This window comes from Rhyacophila brunnea, unplaced genomic scaffold (genome assembly GCF_057557595.1).
Source record: "Rhyacophila brunnea isolate RB1 unplaced genomic scaffold, BYU_Rbru_1.0 scaffold_14, whole genome shotgun sequence".
In the NCBI taxonomy this organism is placed as follows: Eukaryota; Metazoa; Arthropoda; class Insecta; order Trichoptera; family Rhyacophilidae; genus Rhyacophila; species Rhyacophila brunnea.
The window spans coordinates 6,973,284-6,994,691 of record NW_028232796.1 but is presented as its reverse complement, the minus strand read 5'-3'; the positions used below and the strand labels follow the sequence as shown (position 1 = coordinate 6,994,691).

General features: G+C 33.7%; 2 protein-coding genes across 2 annotated transcripts in view; both read left to right on the top strand.

Annotated features, from left to right (window-relative positions):
- Window positions 1-3,179: 3,179 nt before the first annotated feature.
- On the top strand, window positions 3,180-6,433 carry LOC147075567 (MORN repeat-containing protein 5-like). The gene is made up of 4 exons (XM_085942348.1): window positions 3,180-3,390; window positions 4,500-4,686; window positions 6,128-6,301; window positions 6,409-6,433. Exons 1-4 carry the CDS (start codon window positions 3,180-3,182, stop codon window positions 6,431-6,433), a joined length of 597 nt encoding a protein of 198 aa, XP_085798474.1.
- A 6,922-nt stretch (window positions 6,434-13,355) lies between these two features.
- Window positions 13,356-21,408, top strand: part of LOC147075566 (free fatty acid receptor 4-like) — a 50,006-nt gene continuing 41,953 nt past the window's right edge. The window contains exons 1-2 of the mRNA XM_085941879.1: window positions 13,356-13,961; window positions 19,463-19,619. Of these exons, the coding sequence (XP_085798005.1) occupies window positions 13,765-13,961; window positions 19,463-19,619 (354 nt within the window). The 5' untranslated portion in view covers window positions 13,356-13,764. The remainder of the gene's footprint in view (window positions 13,962-19,462; window positions 19,620-21,408) is intronic.

Here is a 21,408-nt window from a genome sequence, read left to right as displayed (position 1 = left end):
GACGGTGGAAACGTGAGATTGGAAATATTCGAGATATGGCTGTATTGGCATATGATGAGGATTTCCTGACCTGATAACATCACTAATGAAGAGATTTTAATGCGAGTTGATTAGCCAATGGAATTTCAAGTTATATTCAAACGTTAAAAAGCTGCACACTTCGACCATACTTCTCCCAGTGATAAATATGATTTACTTGTAATGCAGGCAAATGTAGACGCCATCAGAAGCATAGCTAGAAAGATATTCTCCTATAAACTTCGTGCTTTCAATTCACCACCCACCACCCACCACGTCTTCATAAACTTTCAGATGTATGCCGTGACGTAACGAATGAGATGCGCCCTTCAACGTAGTGCCGGGAATGTCCAGGATTCTTAGGTGCAGAACCAACCTGCCACTCGTAATGCCAATTGGGAGGGCGATAACTATGTTCAACCAAATTGCTTCGGTTGTGATAATTATATTCTACTTGCGTGATGGTGAGTTTAGGTGTACGCTATTTTATAAATTCTTAAAATAGGGTCTCTTTAGCAAACTCGGTGTAGGTACTTCTTTGAGCTTCTATTATATATTGTATAATTGTATTTTCACTGCTTTTGTATGTTTATATTAGGTATGTTCTCATTTTATATTTTCATTTTTATCGCTTTTATTACTTTTTTCTTCTTCTTTATAATAATGTTTCATGTCATGTTGTAAACGTCTTAAACTTATAATTTGTAATATCCACAATATGTTAGAAAAGTAAAATAAATTAAATTGAAATTGAAACCCGCTCAAAAACCTGAACATAAGGTTGCTCCACAGCCCTAGGTACATCGTCACGTTTCGTGCTTCCCGCTATATTATGAGACCTGCATGTTATATCGCTGTTGTAACACCGCTGCTGGATGAGGGAAAGTGAGGATATACTACAAATACACTGAGTGTCATACTCTCTGGCGTCATCCGAAAGACGTATGAATCATATTATCTTCGTGATCACGTTAATCACGCTGACTGAAACACCAATACGCGAGTGCTAAAAAAAGTTTTACAAGCACTGTATAATTAGCTTCGAATGCCTTCAATCTGAATAGTATAAATTGCAAACAATATTTTGCGAAGAAAACAATCGCATTGATTAATAGACTCGTTCAAAAAATTTCTTACGGCACTTTATATCTTATGAGTGAAAAATAATTTATTTAAATTTATGTCTTATCTGACATGTTGACTATGAATCATAATAATTAATCCACGCTATTAGTGAATATTTCGTATTGCATTTTTAAATGTTATGCAATAAACATCTATGAAGGCACAGCTCTAATAAATTCAATTTATCAAAAAAAAAATACAATAGCTATTTCGTACATGGATAGTACAGAGACTGCAAGAAGATTTCATCTTTATATTACAACATGTGACGGTTCAAGATATGTAGAGGTTGAAGGCGCTGACTGGTCTATGACATAAATTAAACCAATAAACTTATCGTAAAAAAATACAAAAATTGTTTTATCGAATTGAAAATAATATGTTGTACATGTTGGTATCTATTTTAAATACCTATAAAATTGTGATTACATTGAGATGCATGTCGCGTACTGTTACGCTGTCACGGCGACAAATTTAGTCTACACTCTACGGTTTTCGTCATTTTGCAGATTATTTTGAACGAACACGATCTTTGTAAATTCAATGATGGAGTAACCTAGTAACAAGTATCTGTAAATTCTATACTATTTTGAACGGAACTCAACCCGCAGACCATAGATAATAGACAACATTCTTATAGAAAATATATAGTGCCAACCGCTAAAAACAAAAAACACGCGATTTTGATATGATTCCAAAATGTGTAGGCATGAAGAAAATCATAAAAAACGTTCATTGACTCATGCAGGTGTCGATGCAGTGCGGTACAACGTGAGGTGACCTCATTGTTGTTCTGTTGATTTCGGCAGATTTTGCTAAATGACAATGTTCATTTAAGCAGGTATAGTCAACCTTTTTATACCTACCGCCCACTTTTTTATCTCTGTTAGTAGTGAAATGTTCTAACCGTCCAGTAACGACCGGAAGTAACTTTACTTTATAAAATGTATATTACATATATTGAGTTACAGCAAGTTAAAGCATGTAATAATAATTACTTACCAAATACTTTATGTCAGACTTTCGCTAAGTTTGGCAGATTAAATCTTTATAAAACAACTTACTGTAGTTAAACCTATCTTTTTATTTATACTTTGCATACAGAGAATCATGAAGTCTGATGAAATTACATTTAATTAATTAAATTATTAACGAGATCCCTGAGGCTGATGCTGCGAAACTAAATACTGGATACCCCTACCGCCCACCATTAAAGCTGGAACACCCACTAGTGGGCGGTGGGGACCAGGTTGACTACCCCTTGTTTAAAGGTTCAAAATGTGCTACAGGATGGAAGCACCAGTGTGATAACATTTAATAATTTAATCAAAATTATACACTTTTTTCCCGTAGCGGCAGCTTATTGTGACGTCACGTGATAGTACGCGACATGCACCTCAATATATTTCGCGCTTTATTAGCTATAAATTCTCAGCGTCATACTATACTGCAGACGTAAAGATCTCTTACTTTACTTAGATTGTTTGTCAGTTTTAGAAGTAGGACAATTGTACAAATGACAATGCTTCAATCAAAGCGTAGACTCCCGTGATAAGCAGGATAATGGTGGGGACACTTCAATGTTCGGTAATGCATAACAGTCAAGCAAAGTTTTTTCGCTTAGGCGTATTATGAAAGATAAACATATTTTTAAGATTTTGAAACTTTCTGAACAAGAGCGCCTCCTGTGCTTTATGGAAAACCGCCGACGATCACTGCAAATGCTTTTCAATTATAAAATTTATTATATTATTTTATTTCATTTCTAAAATAATAGCTTGTTATGAAAAGTGAGTGTTGGAAAACATTTTGAATTTTTTTCAAATAATCTCATGTTCCAAAAATTCGTTGTTCATTTGTTTGTTTACGTCTTGTTTTAAATCTGTCATATTTTGACGGTTACAAAATGTATTACCTATATTAAAAGACGGAACACCGAATAGGTGCAATTATTTAATTGAATAAAAGTTATCTGTGATCACATAATCATGTGTGATAATATTAGCGATATAAGTGACGTTTCTACAAAGGAAGAGATGTTTGCCGATGTAGAAGATTCTCTATGGCGTCAAGCGATATCTGCCAAACTTATACATACTGATTCTACAACAGAACACAGCGGAAAATTAATGGTGAATTCAGCTGAAAGTTGTCATGTTTACAAGAGGCTTGTGACAGAATCAAACTATGAGGGAGATTGGGATGAACTTGGGATGGCCGGAAAAGGGCAATACACGTTTGAAAATGGTACAATATTAGTATTCAATATAAAATAGTTAACATTAATGTGTGCACTAAGTGTCGGAGTATCAAAATTATAATATTAAAACACTACTTATCGAAATCATTGTAGTACGCATTGACAATATTGACAAGAAGAACAACCCTTCTTATACGCGTATTTGATTGGGTTAGGGAATATTTTTATTGGCAACTTGTAACGCTCATAAAAGCTAAGAAGGGTCTCAAATCCAACACCGGAAGCATTTTTTTTAATCGGCAGTGGCAATAACAATTTTAGTGAGTCACTGTGACAAAAACTATCTTTTAAACGGGTACCTAACTACAATATTTAGATTTTGGTATAACGCTGATCAAAATTTAATAATCATGTGCTCAGTGCAATTCTGGCAAAGAAATCTCAAAGTACAAGTGTGAATTATGCTATATATAATTAATTTTAAATTGCTGTGATAATTTAACCATTGGCCGTAGTATCCCTAGTTTTATGGAAAAGCACCAAAAGCAAAGAATATTTTTCTTCAATTGTTGTTCATAAATACTAGACACTGAAAATTTTAACGTGAGGCCTGGCGGCGGCGCTCGTGTTGTATCTTATCTATGATTTTCGACTTCGAAGCATTGTGAGTTTTGCCAGGATTGGAAGATATTATTTCCCACTTCCTTAAATAGGTATATATTTTCGCAAATTTCAAATAATGATATACTTACATTTTTCCCAATAAATTTTATATGGCAACATTAAAATTTTAAGTGTGTTTTGTAGTTGCCATCACGGTAACTCTTTCGATAACGTTGTTGAAGAGCCAAATGAGGTTATTTTGTCGTTTTCCTTCTTCACAGTAGGAGATAAGATGACTTATAAACTTCCTGCTGTCACTTTTCAAAACTTTTGCCATTATTAACACGTCTAAATGACTGATACCGCGCACTTATAATAAACGTCAAATGCGTTTGTGGTGAGGGGAATAAATACTGAAACGCGAGAGGAGGAGATCTAGTTCTCCAAGCTGCCGCCCATCACCGTAAACTTTTCGCACTCTAAGTAGACAGCATACCCATGAAATTGCCCTCCAAAACCCTCACAAAATAGTTAAGCAACAAATTCATTGCAGGTACTAAATACATTGGCGAGATGGTAGACAGTCTGTTCGATGGTAAAGGAAAAATGTATCTCCCAAGCGGTGCTTACATTGATGGAACATGGTCTAAAGGAAAGTTGCAAGAACATAAAATATTCTTTCATGACGGACTGGAGTATTCTAAAACAAACTGGACATATTGTCGACAGCCCGATAGGAGGTTTCGTACATAAAAACTCACCATTCTTTAATGCAGTCATACTGAGCAATAGTATTGTACATAGTATATAATTTGAAAACACGTCAGTTAATCAATATTTAACCACTAGAAAAATTCTTTTTGAAAAAATCACTACACCCAGCAGATTTCGAACGTGAGCTCCCTGGGATTCGCACCTATGCGCTTTTCACATAAGTGCGAGAAAATTGACTAAGTAGTAGTTTTACAATAATAATTAAGAGCATACTTCAGTAAAACGGCAAATAATTTTCGACTATAGGTGAGACGAAATTTCGGACTCGCTGGCAATCGGAGAGCGAAATTCGAGCTGTGAACACGTCAATTTGTTTTGTGATGGCGACGGGGGAATTAATTCTTAAATCGTGTAAAGATGACTAAAAAACGTTACCCATTTACTTGAAAAAGAAAACATGTCAATGAATATATTATTATTATTACTAATATAACAATAAACATAACATTAAAAGGACGCATGTTGACTTTTTATGACAAATTATGTTTTGTTCTGCACGCGTCGTTTGCACAATCTTCGCGTCGCGTAGTCACGGTCGTTTTAGACCGTGCCCCAGCTGAAGTATAGCCTTAAATCTCTGAAGCGTTTTCTAGTTTTCGTTGTTATTGGCAGTTGTACAAAAACATTGGCGCGAGTGGTTACAGGATCAAGTCCCGTCAAAATGTGTACGGAAAAGGAATAGTTGCTCAAGTTGGTCCAACCAGCTGTTGGGCCCATCGTACCGTACGACCAGGTTGCCACGAAGGACAATTTTGTTCCATTTAGAAAATTTTCGGCGTCATACTATCAACGTGAAGATCACTTGGATTATTCGGCATTTTTGTATTAACTTTTGTTACTTACTACAATTTTTAATTTTGCCTCTACATGCTCCACTTTCCCATGAGTACTTCTAACTTAAACTCATGTAAATTCAGTCAAAGCACATTTAAGTGCATGGCGACTTCAGTCTTGGGTAACTGCTCCTGAGGCATTCTCAGTCATTAAAAAAACTATGCTTCACATTCAAATGTACGGTTCCGTGATACGCCTAATTAAAACCGGGTGTGGTGCTGAGCGATATGATTTGGTTGGGCCATTAACTTTAATGAGGTGTTTTCAAATTATGTATATTAATTAATCAATTATTTAATTTTTAACCAAAATTTATATCAAAATTAAAAATCACGAAGATGGTCGCCAATATTATCGAATTTCAAACACTTCGGACGTATAGTTGGTACAATTTGGCGTGATTATGCAATCAAGTACATTGGTCGGCTACCAGTGGGTGCAGGTCCGAGTCGGTACAAATATTTTTCTAATGTATGATTCTGATGTATTCCAAATACATTGTAATATAACAGTACATATCGTAGTAAAATAGAGTAAGAATGTCATGTCATGACACTTGATTTTTTTTCACAGGTTTCAGTATGAAATTATTAATGGATTAAATCCTGCGGGAAAATCAATCCTAACAAATGAGCAACCAACAAAAGTAATCCCAAAAAGCCATTACGACACGGTAGATGGGTTCTATGATCCGAAAAGAAACGTTATCTATGATTCGGACAATCCATCTACGAGCAGAGTTATCAGGTTAATCGTTTACATATTCCATTATTTAACGTATTTTTCTCATTTAAAGGAGATAGTTAGAGCTATCGTAAAATCTATTGAATCAACAATTTGGTTGCTTGATGCAGATACGCGATGGTCCACGAGGAATGATAGAAGCATGCGGATCATCCATTCAGTAATCGATCAACTATGACTAACCAAAATCTCAGTCACTCTTAACCTACTGCTAGATGAAGGTCCTTGGTCCTTCGTTGTCATGTCAATACATCCGTTAAACTTGTTTATCTCAGCGCCTTTCAGGTATTTTAATATCTATCGGGTACCAACGAATGACAAGCTTTATTGCCTCTACCTATCTCCATTTCAAGGTGTCTAAATCCTTTATTATTTTCTTGTGCGTTAATTTATTTTTCGATCCATTGGTATTACCAAAATTATCAAATATACTTTCCCTGTTACTGCGTCGTATTACTCTTAGTTTTTCAACTTTTCTGAAATTTATGATCCATGTAAGTACGTTCTGGAAGAAGACACTGATTTAGGATAAAACCGGTAGTACACAAGGTGCTGGGTCGAATACGTACACAAAATTATGGATACGCATTTTCTTTTCTGATTCGTCTACCTAAGACGATAGTATACACGAAACATGATGGTGCCAGACCGGGAAGAAGTAGTATTGGGTCCCACTATTCACATATGTAGCTTGGTACTTGATGGGCACTGAGCGCATGCTGCGCATGCCTCCCAAACTTTCAACATCTATGTACCCCATCTATAATTTTCGTAACACTGAGTACCCCTCGTCAAAAATAATACATATTTAAATAATATATCAAAATATTTTTCCCTCTTTTATTAGCTACTTACATAAACAAAATAATTGATAAACGAAAAATAAAATTCATTCATAATAAAATATAAATAAATGTTATAAGTATTATAAAAAACATTCATTATAATCAATGAGAAGGATGAAATTGTTTATGTTGAGACGACAGATCATCATAATTTGGTTCATTGGTTGTTAATTTTAATCTGAGATGCGGTTCCACATCCAAAAGCCTGTTCCTTTTTGCGGAAAACGCAACTTCACATAGATCTGATATGAAGTTGGAAAAGGCAAGATGTATTTCAGGACATTCTCTGTTAAAACTGGATGCATTTTCCACCAGAATGATGTTAAAGAACACTCCTTATATTTATTTTTCAAGAATCCGTCTGAAGCTAATTCCTGCAACTGCTCTTCTTCCGCATGCGATAAACCTTCTAGCATGGATGTTGTATTAATGTTGAACGGATATCTTATCCATTCAATGTTTTAGTTTAAATCAGGAAAATAGTTTTTCAGGCCCACTTGTAAATTCTCTAAATGCTGTGTTATACATTTCAGAGTAACCACACATACGCAATACTAATAAGTAACGAAGTTTTTTTAAATTATTTTTCCATGTTTGTAATCGAAAAAACTAAGCTGCTTGTTGCACCAGGGGCAGCCAAAGACCCCCACCAAACTCTTCCCGTACCCCAGTTTGGGAAACACTGATCTACATAATATGACAGAAGTAGTTTATTTTGTTATTCGTTTAACTGAGACCATCACAAAAGAAAGTGTGTCTCCCTAATTATGACATGTATACAGATTTGATCCAATCACCCGGTTTATATTGTGGTGGATTAAAAATTATGGAAACAGTAGGTACATACGATAAAAAAATATTACTTACATAATAGCAAAGTATTTTTTTTATAATGCCATGTCTTTCCATCAAGTAGTATTAATAGAAAGAAAAAAAATAGTATTTAGGTAAAATTACGAAAATAATACTTGTATCGATTTTTCTTTCAGAATCCCAAAGGACCGGAATTGGATTAAAAATAATTGTAGAAAACAATGGGATGAACCGGCTGGGCCAAGGCCTGATCTTTACGAATCTTGGTGGCCATATGAATCATAATAAATTGCCCTTTTTCATTATTTATGATTATTTCAAAAATTCTTTGTTAATTATCCATTTTAAAATTATTGGTTAAAATATAGCTGACAACCATGCGTCGCTACTTCTGATGGTACAGTAAAAACGTCGTAAAAATTCCCACACCTAATAATTATTGTTTATAAATGCGTTCGTCTATGTTTTCAAAAATATTTTTAATGTTTGTAAATAGTTTTTATACTGTGTTTATTTGTTTACAGGCAAATGTACATTACGTCTTCATACCTACACGCTAGGTCGAAAACAATTTAGGTTCCTGAGAACCACATTATTATTATCATCAATAATTGTTTTATCATTCATGACTGCAGCGAAAAAATCAAATATCATTGTTATCATCAAATTATCAAATTTAGCAAAATTTGCTTTTAATTTAATTAACTTCGTAGTTGATTTGTGTTTTTAGTATTTGAAAAGGTACAACTCGAAAAATTGATTCAAATTAGAGTTTTTTTTTTTTTTTTTAGAATTATTAATAACCATGTCCTTGCTTTTTCGTACAAGGTGGTTTGTTAGTAATTTTTTTGAACAATCACAAACACCCAGGCTTTGAGAAAAACACATAAATATTTTTGTCGTGACCGGGAATCGAACCCAGAACTCTCGGGTGGAAGGCCAGCGCCTTACCCACTGCACCACGAGAGCCGCCTTCAAATTAGAGTTGTAGCTAATAACAATATTTTATGCACATGGTTTCCTGGATTGTTATCCAATTTTAGGAACAAAATTCTAATGGCGTGGTAGGTCAACCAGTTACCTAAGTGAGATAAACACACACCACAATTTTGCTCTAATATTAAAGAATATACTTTTAGTGTGTTTCCTGACTAATAAAAATGACTATTTGTCCAACATGGCGAAGGGTCACATGTTATTTGGCTATCACAAAAGGGGGTCGCGATAAGTGCTTTACAATATGATGCTGAGTGCCGTGCACACCTATAGTCATGGCCCCCAGAAGGGGGGGGCTGACAGGGCCCTAGCCTAGGGGCCCGGGCTCAGGGGGGCTTGGCGTAGCGGGTCGACCAGATAAATGAGATCAACATGCTGCGGTATTTTATTTCGGGGTTATTAACATTTTAAAATGTAAGGTTGTGCGATACTATTTTTGGTTGATGTGTGTTGATACTCGACAACTCCATAATTCGTTGTGTTAAAAAATCGCTAAAAATACACTGAATTTTATTTGGGGACCCGTTTAGGATGTGGGGGCCATACCTATTATTATAGTCACCACAGACTAGCTAGTCACTTTTTGGACTGGAATATCATGGCTGCTTTCCCTCCACAATTTTATGGACATAAAAATGGTTGTACATAATTTAAAAGCACCTATAGTATTTTATTATTTATCTCATTGTGAACCAGAGATAGAACATTCGTTTTGGCAAAGGGAAATGCTATAAAAAATTAATTATAGCGCATTAAATATAATATTTTATATGACGTACATACACCTGAAACTCTTAAAATACAACATTTTTATAACATCTGTTTCACTGATACATCTGATGTTTACTGTATCCATTGATTTTTTTCTCGTGATAAAAAAATATATCATCCATCATAAATTCAAACCTAATTTAAAGAATTCGCTCATAATGTAATAGGCAAGAAATAACAAAATTCTAGAAACCAACAATGATTTCCGACGCGTCTGGCGTAGTGTTATAATTTTAGAACAACATCTTTTATGGCTAATATCACTGGTGCTAAGCGAATGTCACATTTTATTAGTTCAATGCAATTCCAGACATTTTTAAATTGACCACATCACTTATTCTAATTAAACGCTTCGTTTTTACTAATCGAATAGATTTCTAGACACAGCCGAATACAGCATGTTTTTTTTACTTGCCTATTAATAATTGAATAAACTTCTAAAATGTGTGTGGAGATTGAAAAAACAAAAAAAAATCATGCAATCAAAAAGTAATAGATCTTACAGTAAGTATTTCATCAGTATGTATTTTAAAAGCTTATTTTGGGTAGAAAATATTGAAAACATAAAAGAAAATATATTTGATAATTTATAAATTATGTTTATTATTTGGCATTCACCATCTATAAAAGAAATATGACACGTGTTTCGCTCAAATGGCAAACTTTATCATGCGTGTGAGTACCGAAATTTACGTTTATAGAAGGTTTTTTTATAACAATACTTTGGGGCCACGTTGCTCGCCAGTAGTATGTTATAGTTTATATAACATAGAAACACTTACGGTTTTTGTATGTATTTCGAGTTCACAGAGATTAATCAACAATGACAGAGAATACTTCAAACGATACGCGAAGATAGTTTAACAAGATAGGATGACTCGCTCGATCAAATAACCTTATGAACTTGCTAAAGGATTAGTTCAGGTCAGGTAGGTATCACATTTGAAAACTAGATACCACACTTATCACTAGAAAAAATATCGATAGTGTAAGGTGCTTAGTCTCAAAATAAAGGCTGCGAGAGATCGTCTGCGAGAGGTCATCTACGAGAGATCATCTAGGAACTTCGAACGATGAACTTGCCAAAGGATTGGTTCAGTTCAGGTAGGTATCACATTTAGAAACTAGATACCACACTCACCACTAGAAATGAATCTTAATAGTGTAAGGTGCTTAGTCTCAAAATAGAGGACCTGTATGATCAAAAGGGTAAGAGCTAATTAGACTAAACTGACTGGCTGTGAGAGATCTGGAAAAGATCTCTCAGAGATGCCAATTACGGAGTTAACATAGAGTTAAATCCTAATTCGTCTACATAGTGCGTGCGATGTCCAGTCATCTATGAATCTCTTTTCGAAGTTACACCGCTATATATAGAGAGTTCTTTTTTTTAAATTGCAATTTTATCTTTTACTTTAAATAAATACTCGTAGTTTTCGTTTTAATGTTTTAAGATTTATTCATTAATTAAAATACTTTAAAATGTAAATTATCAAAAAATGTCTCAAATTCCAAGCATTGTATTTTTTCGCTAAGTGTCTCTTGTAGGTGGAGTATTCACATCAACAATTGTATTATTAGGTTGTGTTATTATAGAGTTAGATCTACGAATGCACAATAAAATTACTGGTACATTTGTCAGTACGTCGGTCATGGGATTACAAGTAAGACTGACTATACATGGAAATTATCCATAGTCCATTGACTGTCCAATCATATCGCTTCTTCATGGTATTACAAAAAGCCATTGAAATGCTTCTTTTTCGTGTATAATATAGAGTTTTTTAATGAAGTTTTTGTAAGTTTACTATTATAATAAAATTACAATCAGCCATTTAAAAATGATATTAGTAGAACGTTACCTACTGACGAAAATGGTAGGACCTTGCGGAGTGACTTTTTAATTGTAAGTAGTCCTCGAAAATTTCAATAATTTATCTATCATCGATCTAATTTCGAAGTGATTCAAAAACCGAAATATCCATATAAATAGTTAACTACGTATTATATAGTAGGTCAGTAACGTTGACCTACGGGTCAGAGTGTTGGAACTCTCACCGAGCGCTCAGTGTATTCAAGAGAAAAGTGCCACAAGAAGAAGAAGAATTGTGTATACCTACAACATAACCTGGAGCTTGACAACCTCTTCCATGAAGAAAATATCTCCGCATTCGTTATACTTGGTAGAGCGTAGTAAAAATGGACGGTCTCAGACCGCTGGAGGACATTCTGGATACCAGACCAGACGGTCGGAGGTCGAATGACAGGCCCAGACTTCAGTGTCAATAAAAATGCTATAGCGGCTGATATACATGCCTGGAGGCAGTGACGTCTCGTGGGGTAGGCAGATTGAGCGTCACTTAGGGGCGGCAAGTTCGCATTTCTTGGATGGAGCACAGGACGAACCAGTCAATCATCCACAAACTGAAGATAAAGGAACGGCTCTCGACGATATGTCTGAGAAGAATTCTGCAGTTTTTTGGACATATTGTCAGGCGCGGACCGGACAACCTGGAGAGACTGGTAATTTTTGGTAGCCTCCAGGGAAGGCGAAGCAGAGGAAGAGCGTCTGCGCGATGGAGCGACCAAGTGAAAGAGCTGACTGGGGGCACCATCCATTCTGCCCTGAGAGAAGCGGAAGATCGAGAAGGATGGAAAGTCTTGGTCGCTCAAAGGATGGCGAAATTTAAATGTGGTCACGATCCTCAGCCATGAGTGCACGACCAAGAAGAGAGAGTAAGTATAAAAAACAGACGATTTTTGGTATAATTTTCTCGATATAACAATGCAAACTTTTAATTGACATGAGCAGCTTTGTAAAAACGAATATTCGAAAAAATATTTACTAACTATTAACAGAAATATCTTATCCTTTATCTTTCGAAATAATTATAATATTTGTTAAGTATTTATAAAATGTTTGTTATGCAATGCAGCAAGTTTTTGTTTGATTTAAATTTCCTCTTAACATAATCAATTAGTTCATCGCGATCATTAAATCTAATGATTTCATCGAATACAATGTATTCGATTCAATACATATCATTATAACTTATAATAACAAACACATCATTCGATTATTTATATGTAAACAATAATAAAAAATCATCTGTGTTGTAAGGAATTCTAAGAATTTTTCTGACGTCATAATACTCGTGACGCATTATATTGTATTCGAATGGAAGATACTTTTAAACATTTTATAACATTAAATTGAATACAATAAATTTTGCTCTTTAATTTACATCATAATAAGTTTTTAAGAAATACGAAAATTATCGTTTATTATTATGTAAAAATAAAGTATAGGTTATTTGATACATATTTGTGTAGCTATTTAACGCTCATGTTTGTGCTTGATTAATTAAGCATTACGAATAAATAAAATAATGCTTTATCATAAATATTTGTTAAACAAAGCATTTGATGTTTTTGTTATCAGAAAAAACCGCAACAAGCAGCCGATAGAAGAGTAAGTCCAAACAAACAGAACTTCACAGCCATAACTTTATTTTCCTGTATGCGAATAAATAACAATAAAAAACACACACTTTACGTATTAAGCCATATTAGTCATTTATCGTGAGTTGATGTGGTATGGCTTTGAAAATCTGACTCAACTGAACTTAGTTTAGTATGTTTTTAAATATCGATGAGTTTAAACGTTGTTTTTAAACTGATTTGTCATAATAAAATCGATTAAAATTATTGAACAAACAATACGATACAAATAGCTACTTAGTATTACCAGTACTTAAAAAATATTAAGTAGGTAATATTTTTTGTGAAACTGTGTTAAAAAGTGAATTTAATATAATATTATGAAACAAAATATTTGATCGCAAAATAATAATTATTAAAAAATGTATACCCATGTGAGGTTACCAGATAATTTTCTTTATATTGAATAAACTAGAGTTTAACTGATTCAATACTGTTGTACCTAGTTAGTGTCAATGATAAACAGTGTTAGGTGAAAGTGGTTAAATCTTAGATTCAATTCCACAGTTCTTTTAACTTTTGTGATACTGATAGTGAACGATGACTCCACGTTGGATGTCTTCGTATGGGTTCAGCTCAAAGGATTTGAGCGGGTGGGGTGAAAGATATTACTTCACATACTACACGACTCTTGGTGACAGGGAGACATGTCCGATAGTCTTCGAAGTTATTCTTTTAGTGATTATTTTGGTATGCTCGTTGGTGGCCAACATTGCGCATATAGCTGCTATTTTAAGGTATGTAACAACATTAATTGGATCGCGTTATGCATTGGAAGATCAAGCGACATGATATTTTTTAAATTTAACTACAAATTAGCCTTCCTACTTTAAACTACGTGTTTGTGATTTCTTTCAATATCTTATTGTTTTTCCACTAAGTAGACTATCCTCCAGATAACCTTTCCATTGTACACAGTACACAGACAAAGATTTGTGTGTATAAGCAACCGTATAATTGTATTAGTAAAAGCCAGGCACTTGATTGGTTTACTAACGTTTTAATTCAAAAAAATATATTCCAAATGGCAAGGTTATGTGGCGTCCACTCTACCAGTAAACAAAATTTATAATAAATGCTGCTTATTTATAATCGACAATTGGTTAGATTCATAATTGTATATTTTTTTTCATTGTACGCTTTTTATATATTTACCCGATGGTTTGTTGCATATTATGTATTAAATAGAAAACTTTCAAATTAATTAAGTATTTCAATTGTATCCAAAAAGCAGCTTTATCTATAAATACACATGGTCATTGAGGCACATGCCACCTCCCGTTTTTTTTTAAATCTAGGTACTAAAAATTACAAGATAAAAAGAACTTTTTATAGGTATTTTTAAATTTTCTGGTAAATCATATAAACTTGACTTGACTAGCTTAAACGATAAAAAAAACTGTAAATGAGAGAAATACTGAATAATGAAATGTCATTCCATATTGATTTCCATAGTGACGCACGTATATATTATTAATAATTTAGTTGATAGGACCCCCTAGCAAACAATAATGGTATCGAAATAACTTTTCATACAAAACAGGATTAACTAAAAATGAATTCAATTCTACTGAAAGATGGCTAAAAGTGTTAAAAAAATGCATTGGCATCGTGTTCTGATATATTCTAAAAGTTTAAAATGTCTAGCTAGTTAGTTAAAAATCGATTGCAAGATTAGTACCGTACAAATAAGAATACGACCTAAGAAAAACGTTGTAAAATAGATAGATAACAGTATATTTATATTTGTTTTCACCTGTGGCGCTAACACTATCGATTTTTATCAAAAAACCTGAATGCCCTGATTTCGCAAATGATTCCATCAAATAGCAAGATAAACGATATTATTTTTAATTTTCTGAGAAAGGCAGGGGGGGATCAAATATGTCAGGAGGCTATTTACTTTTAAAGCGTATTTTTTTTTTACAATAATGTCAATAATTATTCATTTGTATTAGCAATGCTACGTGAGTGATGATACTAAATTCCAATTTTACAGTAGATACACTTGCCAGAATAGGCCTAAAGATTTTTACGAACCAATATTAAAATATATATCTAATGTCAGTATCTATTAGAGGTGAGTTGGAAATACTGTCACCAGTTTGTGTACTCAAATTTCGGATGAAACTACCCGTACTAAGTATTTGTTTCCCAATAAACTTATTCCAAAAAACTTGTGATAATATCATCGCGTGGTAGACATGGTAGACATTCAACACTATTGACATAAAATGCGCACGAACGAAATAGCACTTGAATATAGGTATATTTTAATTTATTAGTCTATTGCGTTCGAATGTCTAAATAATAATAGGTCATAAATTTTGTGTCGCAGCACAGTGGTGAGATGACGCACAGGCTTAATCTTGTTATATAACGCTAAAAACATGTTTAAAATTTTAAAAAAATCACTGTTATTCATTTCTGTTAACAATAATAACCTAACTGAAAAACAACTCATAAATTTAAATTTTTACAATAAATGGGACTTTTCGACAAACGGAGCTCAGCGTATTTTTAGCGATTATATTGAAGCCGATACACAGTCTGAGTTCCCTGAGCCGATACGTATTTTAAAATACTAATAATACGGAGTTGGTTTTAGTTTCAGTTGAGTATGAAACTTTTGTCGCATACGCACGCCAAACGATCTATATAGTATTCCAAATACTAGGAACATGTTTATATACTAAGTATTTTTTTTATACTGGTAGTAAGTATACTTAGTCTTCAAAATCGACCAGTTTTCCCATCTCTAGTACCTACCTAGTTAGTTCACCCTTCCTGCCATTCTTTTTGTCTCCGCCTATGGTGTTTATTAGGAAAAAAGCACTTGAATCATTTTATACGATTAGTAATGTTTTTTTTTATTAAAAACAATTTGTATCGTTTTTTTAAAATAAATTTGTGAAAAAGTGACTCAAGTTTGTATGGTAAAATTACGACTAAAAACAGTGATGCTCAACTCAAATTAAATAAAGACTTACAGTATGTACTTAAATAATAAATTTATATCCCGAATGAAATGAATCACGTAAACAAACGTGAAGTAAAAGTGGTCGGCCTCATTTTTTTTTGGATCAAATTTAAAATTATTGTTAATCAAGTGTCCACCAGATGACAAATCATTTTCTTCCGCGAACGCGAATAATAGCGGCATGTCATGTTTTTGTGCGAAATGAATATCGCTTGCAAAATAATATACGATTTTGAGAAGAAGACAAATTATCATTAAAAAACAAAGTACTTAATACTATTAAGGGTGACTGTAATACATCTGCAAACGAATTTGAAAACTGCAATTTGATATATTTCCTTGGTAATTCTCGTTTTAACAGTGAAACGATGTTATTTTTAATTTAAAAATAACGTTAGAATTTAGATTTAAAAAAGAACAGAAAATGTGCACATTTTGTAAGTCAGATTTTTATTATTAAGTACATCGTATTATTTTTAACTAAAATGTATTTTTTATAATTTTTCCAATATAACCCATTTTTCTTGAAAATGTTAAATTTGAAATCTTTGGGGTATATTTATAAAAATTTGAGCTTTTGTTATATGACCGCACCAAAGCTCGATTCGACATAAATAAAACACGACATAAAAAGTTACACATTTTTTTATAAAATGATTTAGTATGTCATCTTCTAAAGAACTTAACAATTTTTTTATAAACTTATTAACTTAGTAATAAAAATCATACTTCCAAAAAATCGTAGTTAGGTACATTTAATGTACCTTTTTTTATATCCTAATAGTATGTTTGTTTAGATAGTATCTACCTTTATTTTTTTTCTTTTGACCATGTCCGATCATAATAGGATCATATGGGCCTCCACAGGGTGGAGATTTGTATTTGACGAAAAATGGTCCTTGCTCACTTGCTCAACCTATTAGGTCTATTCTCTGACTAAACAAAAATTGGAAAACAATATGTGTATTTGTCAGACCCAGGATTTGAATCTGGGAATCATGACATTATAACCCGATGCGTAAGCCGCTCGGCCATCGTACCTACCTACCTACGTGTTGATTATTTAAAACAAAAATTATCAATAAAATTTATTAAATTGCAATTTTTAAATTCGCTCGCAGAGGCAGTATGGTCACTCTTAGGTAGGAACTGTGATGAATAAGTACCTACCTAACAAATATTGTTTAAATTCGTACATTTTATTTTGTATAATTATGTAATTAGGTATGTACCTAAGTATCTACTTATATAATACTATGCTTTTCCATTCAATATCCGCCACGTTGCATGGATGTCACACCACACGTCTGAGAATCCCAGTCGCTTGCCAGTCTTGAATATTCCCAGTTCATTCCGGCATCCCGTAGCTCCGCCTTATACATTCTGTGGTTGGTATTTAGTGACCATCTAGGACGCCAAAATTGTGAGCTTAAATAACAGACAGGTTTAGTTGAAATTTTCTTGAGGCATGCGTAACACGCGGCTGAGCCATGTCCAACGTCGCTTCTTCACTCTCAATGTGATGATAGGCATGGTCCTCTCTCTCATCTCTCGTTACTAAGATCATGGCAAACACACCCTGAAGAGGGTCCTCAGGCCAGTATCTTTGGTAACCCCCTACCTATTACTAAGATTAAAGGCAGTATAGCGCTATATACAGTAACGTAACGAACACCAAATGGTGTTCTAGGTAAAATTAAGAGTATTTAGTATAGTTTTTAGCGATTTATAGTATTTTACAACGATTTTGTTAGCTCGTATTCTTATTTGTCCGGTACAAATCTTGCAATCGATTTTTAACTAACTTCCCGACTATCTAGACATTTGAAACTTTTAGAATATATCAGAACACGATGCCAATGCATTTTTTAATACTTTTAGCTATCTTTAAGTAGAATTGATTTCATTTTCAGTTAATTCTGTTTTGTATGAAAAGTTATTTCGGAAGAAATCCGCAAAAAGTAAAACTATTATTAGTTGCTAAGTGGGTTCTAGAAACTAAATTATTGATATTAATTTAGTTCGTGCGTTACTATGGAAATCAATATGACATTTCAGTATTATTTCTATCAAGTACAAATTTTTTTGATCGTTTAAGCTAGTCAAGTCAAGTTTATAATATGCTTCAACAGAAAATTTAAAAACGTTGTAAGTACCTATATAAAAAGTTCTTTTTATCTTGTAATTACTTTAATACATCCACTTGAATTTTTGAATTATCGAGTATTGACACACATCACAAATTACATCGCATAATTACCTACATGTTTTAAAACCATAATCAACATTAAAATTTCAAGTAAATTAGCGGACTTTTTTCTATTAAGGTCAATTTGTGATGTATGTTTATCTCACTTATCTGGTTGACCAACTACGCCGGGCCCCAGGCTAGAGCCCTGTCAGCCCCCCCCCCCCCCTTGTGGGGGCCATCCTAAGGTTATACCACCGCACATACAGTATTCGTCGCAAACATCTAATCTCGAAGTTATGTATTTAGTTGCTCTGAGTTTTCGTTAAGTGCCACGACTCGCATATACCTTATACCTACATAGTTTAAATTTAAAATCAATTTCCACTATCCAGGATTAAAAAAAAGGTCACTGATCTACAATAGTAATTATACTATGATTCTATTAAATTCCACAATTTCGGTTTTATTTTGAGTTGATAACTATTTCGGTTCTAAAATGGGCGTGTATCTAAATGCTTAAATATTTTACTTACAGAAACATACGTGTCTTCCATTTTATTTATAGAGTAAATAAGAAGGTAGATCTTGTCACTATTTAGAAGTAAAATAATATAGAAACAAGGACAAAATTTTATTCACAGTCTTGATAATGGTGTTACAACTGAAATACGTATCGATAAAAAATATGGTATTATTTATGAGGTATACAATTGAAAAAAAAATCTACGATGGAATAATTCATTAACGGTGCAGATAGGTTCGTAGCAGTAGTAGACTCTCAGTGATTAATTCGAGTGCAGCTTCATCGAACTGATCCGGGCAGCAGTCAGGTAGTTAAAATCACCCTGATGGTGGCCAACGTCTGATAGGGATTCCACAGAATGTTGATGTACAGGAAGTACCTCCCAACCCGCGTCTGAATCCATTCCGCCGAGTAGAATTCTGCGGCTGGATAAAATTGACATGCTTTTGTTTGAATCCATTGGCCGTTAATCACCATTAATAATCTGATCATAGACGCCAATATGTTTTACCTGAAATTTACCATTGTAATGTTTATTTTTCAGGAGGAAAGAAATTCAAACAGTGACAAACAGTTTCATAATCAACTTGGCGTGTGCGGATGTAGTGTTTGCTTTGGGAATCCCCGCCATCATTGCCGCTAGGTCAGCATCGTCGTGGAACCTTGGAGCAGCTACCTGCAAATTACTGCCGTATTCGCAGGTGAGAACATACATTCTTATCGACATATAATGTACGGTATTAGGCGTCATTTAATTGATCATTAGAAAGACATCTCAAACTACTGATTATATTTAGGAAAAGAGGTGTGTCCTAACCCACATGAACGAAAATGTTGTCTATTTTTTATTGTATTTAATATAATTCTGAATGCAACACGATCCACAAAATTTTGTTGCAACCGACATACATTAAAATATACCATACGGACTACAGTGACAGCTGTGAGGTTAATAGTATACATACTATTATATAGGTATGCATAGTATATATATATAGTATATATACATCTATATTTATTTTCTGAGATTGTTCAAAAACATTTATTTTATTAATAAGAATCTAACATACTTAAATTATGTACCTATAAAATTCACAGCGCCTGACGCACATGAATGATTCGTTATAAAGACTTAAAAGGGAGCCTCAAAATAATTGTTAAAATCAGTGATGTAGGTATGTAGATTATTAAGTTATACCAAAATCATAAAAAGAGGCGTATTTCTCACAAATTGAGTATTTACAATTGAGTACCTACTTAAATACAATTTAATATTACCCATTTTCCATCCATTCCAAAAATGGAAAATACAAGTCCATACTCTGACTCATACAAATTGAAAAACAATATGACGTGATTTGTTAGACCCAGAATTCGAACCTGGGTCCCACGACGCTATAGGCCGCGGCCACCGTGTGGAATTATTTTACTACCCTCAAATTCAGTCATTGCCTCGAGTCTCCAAATCTTTAAATCCGACACTGTATATTTAATATTGAACCAATAAAATAAATATTGGAATTAATTAATGGCCCACTGAACCATATTCGTCCCGCACTACACCCGGTCTTTATATACGTTTGAATGTAAAGCATCAGCATTTTTTATGACTGGGAATGTCTCAGGAACAGTTACCCAAGACTTAGATAGACACGCACTCAAGCGTGCTATAACTGAAAGATATGACTTTAAATTAAAATGAGAAGGCTGAGAACACGGGACCCTACGTTTGAATATAAAGCATCAGATTTTTTTATGACTGGGAATGTCTCAGGAGCAGTTACCCAAGTCTTAGGTAGACACGCACTTAAGTGTGCTCTGACTTAAATATATGACTTTAAATTAAAATGGGAAGGATGAGCACATAAAGGTATTTTTTAAGAAAAAACTAATACAGAACTGCCGAAAGTTTTAAGTTAAGAGATCTTTACGTTGACAGAATGTTGAAATGACCGAAGTTACAGACAAATTTTCTAAACGCAACAAAATTGGTCTTTGTGGCGACCATTTCGGACGGTCTGATCGAATCTATTTGAGTAGCTCTTCCATGTACATACACATTTTATGATATTCCCAGATGATGTAGGTACATAAAATAAATAATTATAACTTGAGGATTTGACTCAATCATTGGACATAGCCGATGCACCAATGGGTCTATTCTATGCTTATCGACCGCTAAAGTGATAAAGTGAAAAATATTATCAAACTTAGGGTAGGTTTGTATCAAAATATTAGCACTTATTGTAACAATTACACGAAGCCGGTTTTTATTGTTGCAATAAGTGCTATATTTTAACAGCACCTATCTTGCTGCTGTTAAAATATCGCACTTATTGCAACAATAAAAACCGGCTTCGTGTAATTGTTACAATAAGTGCTAATATTTTGATACAAACCTACCCTAAGTTTGATACTATTTATCAATTTAGTGTTCGATAAGTATAGAATAGACCCACAGGAGCCGACTGTGCTGACCTCTACCCCACA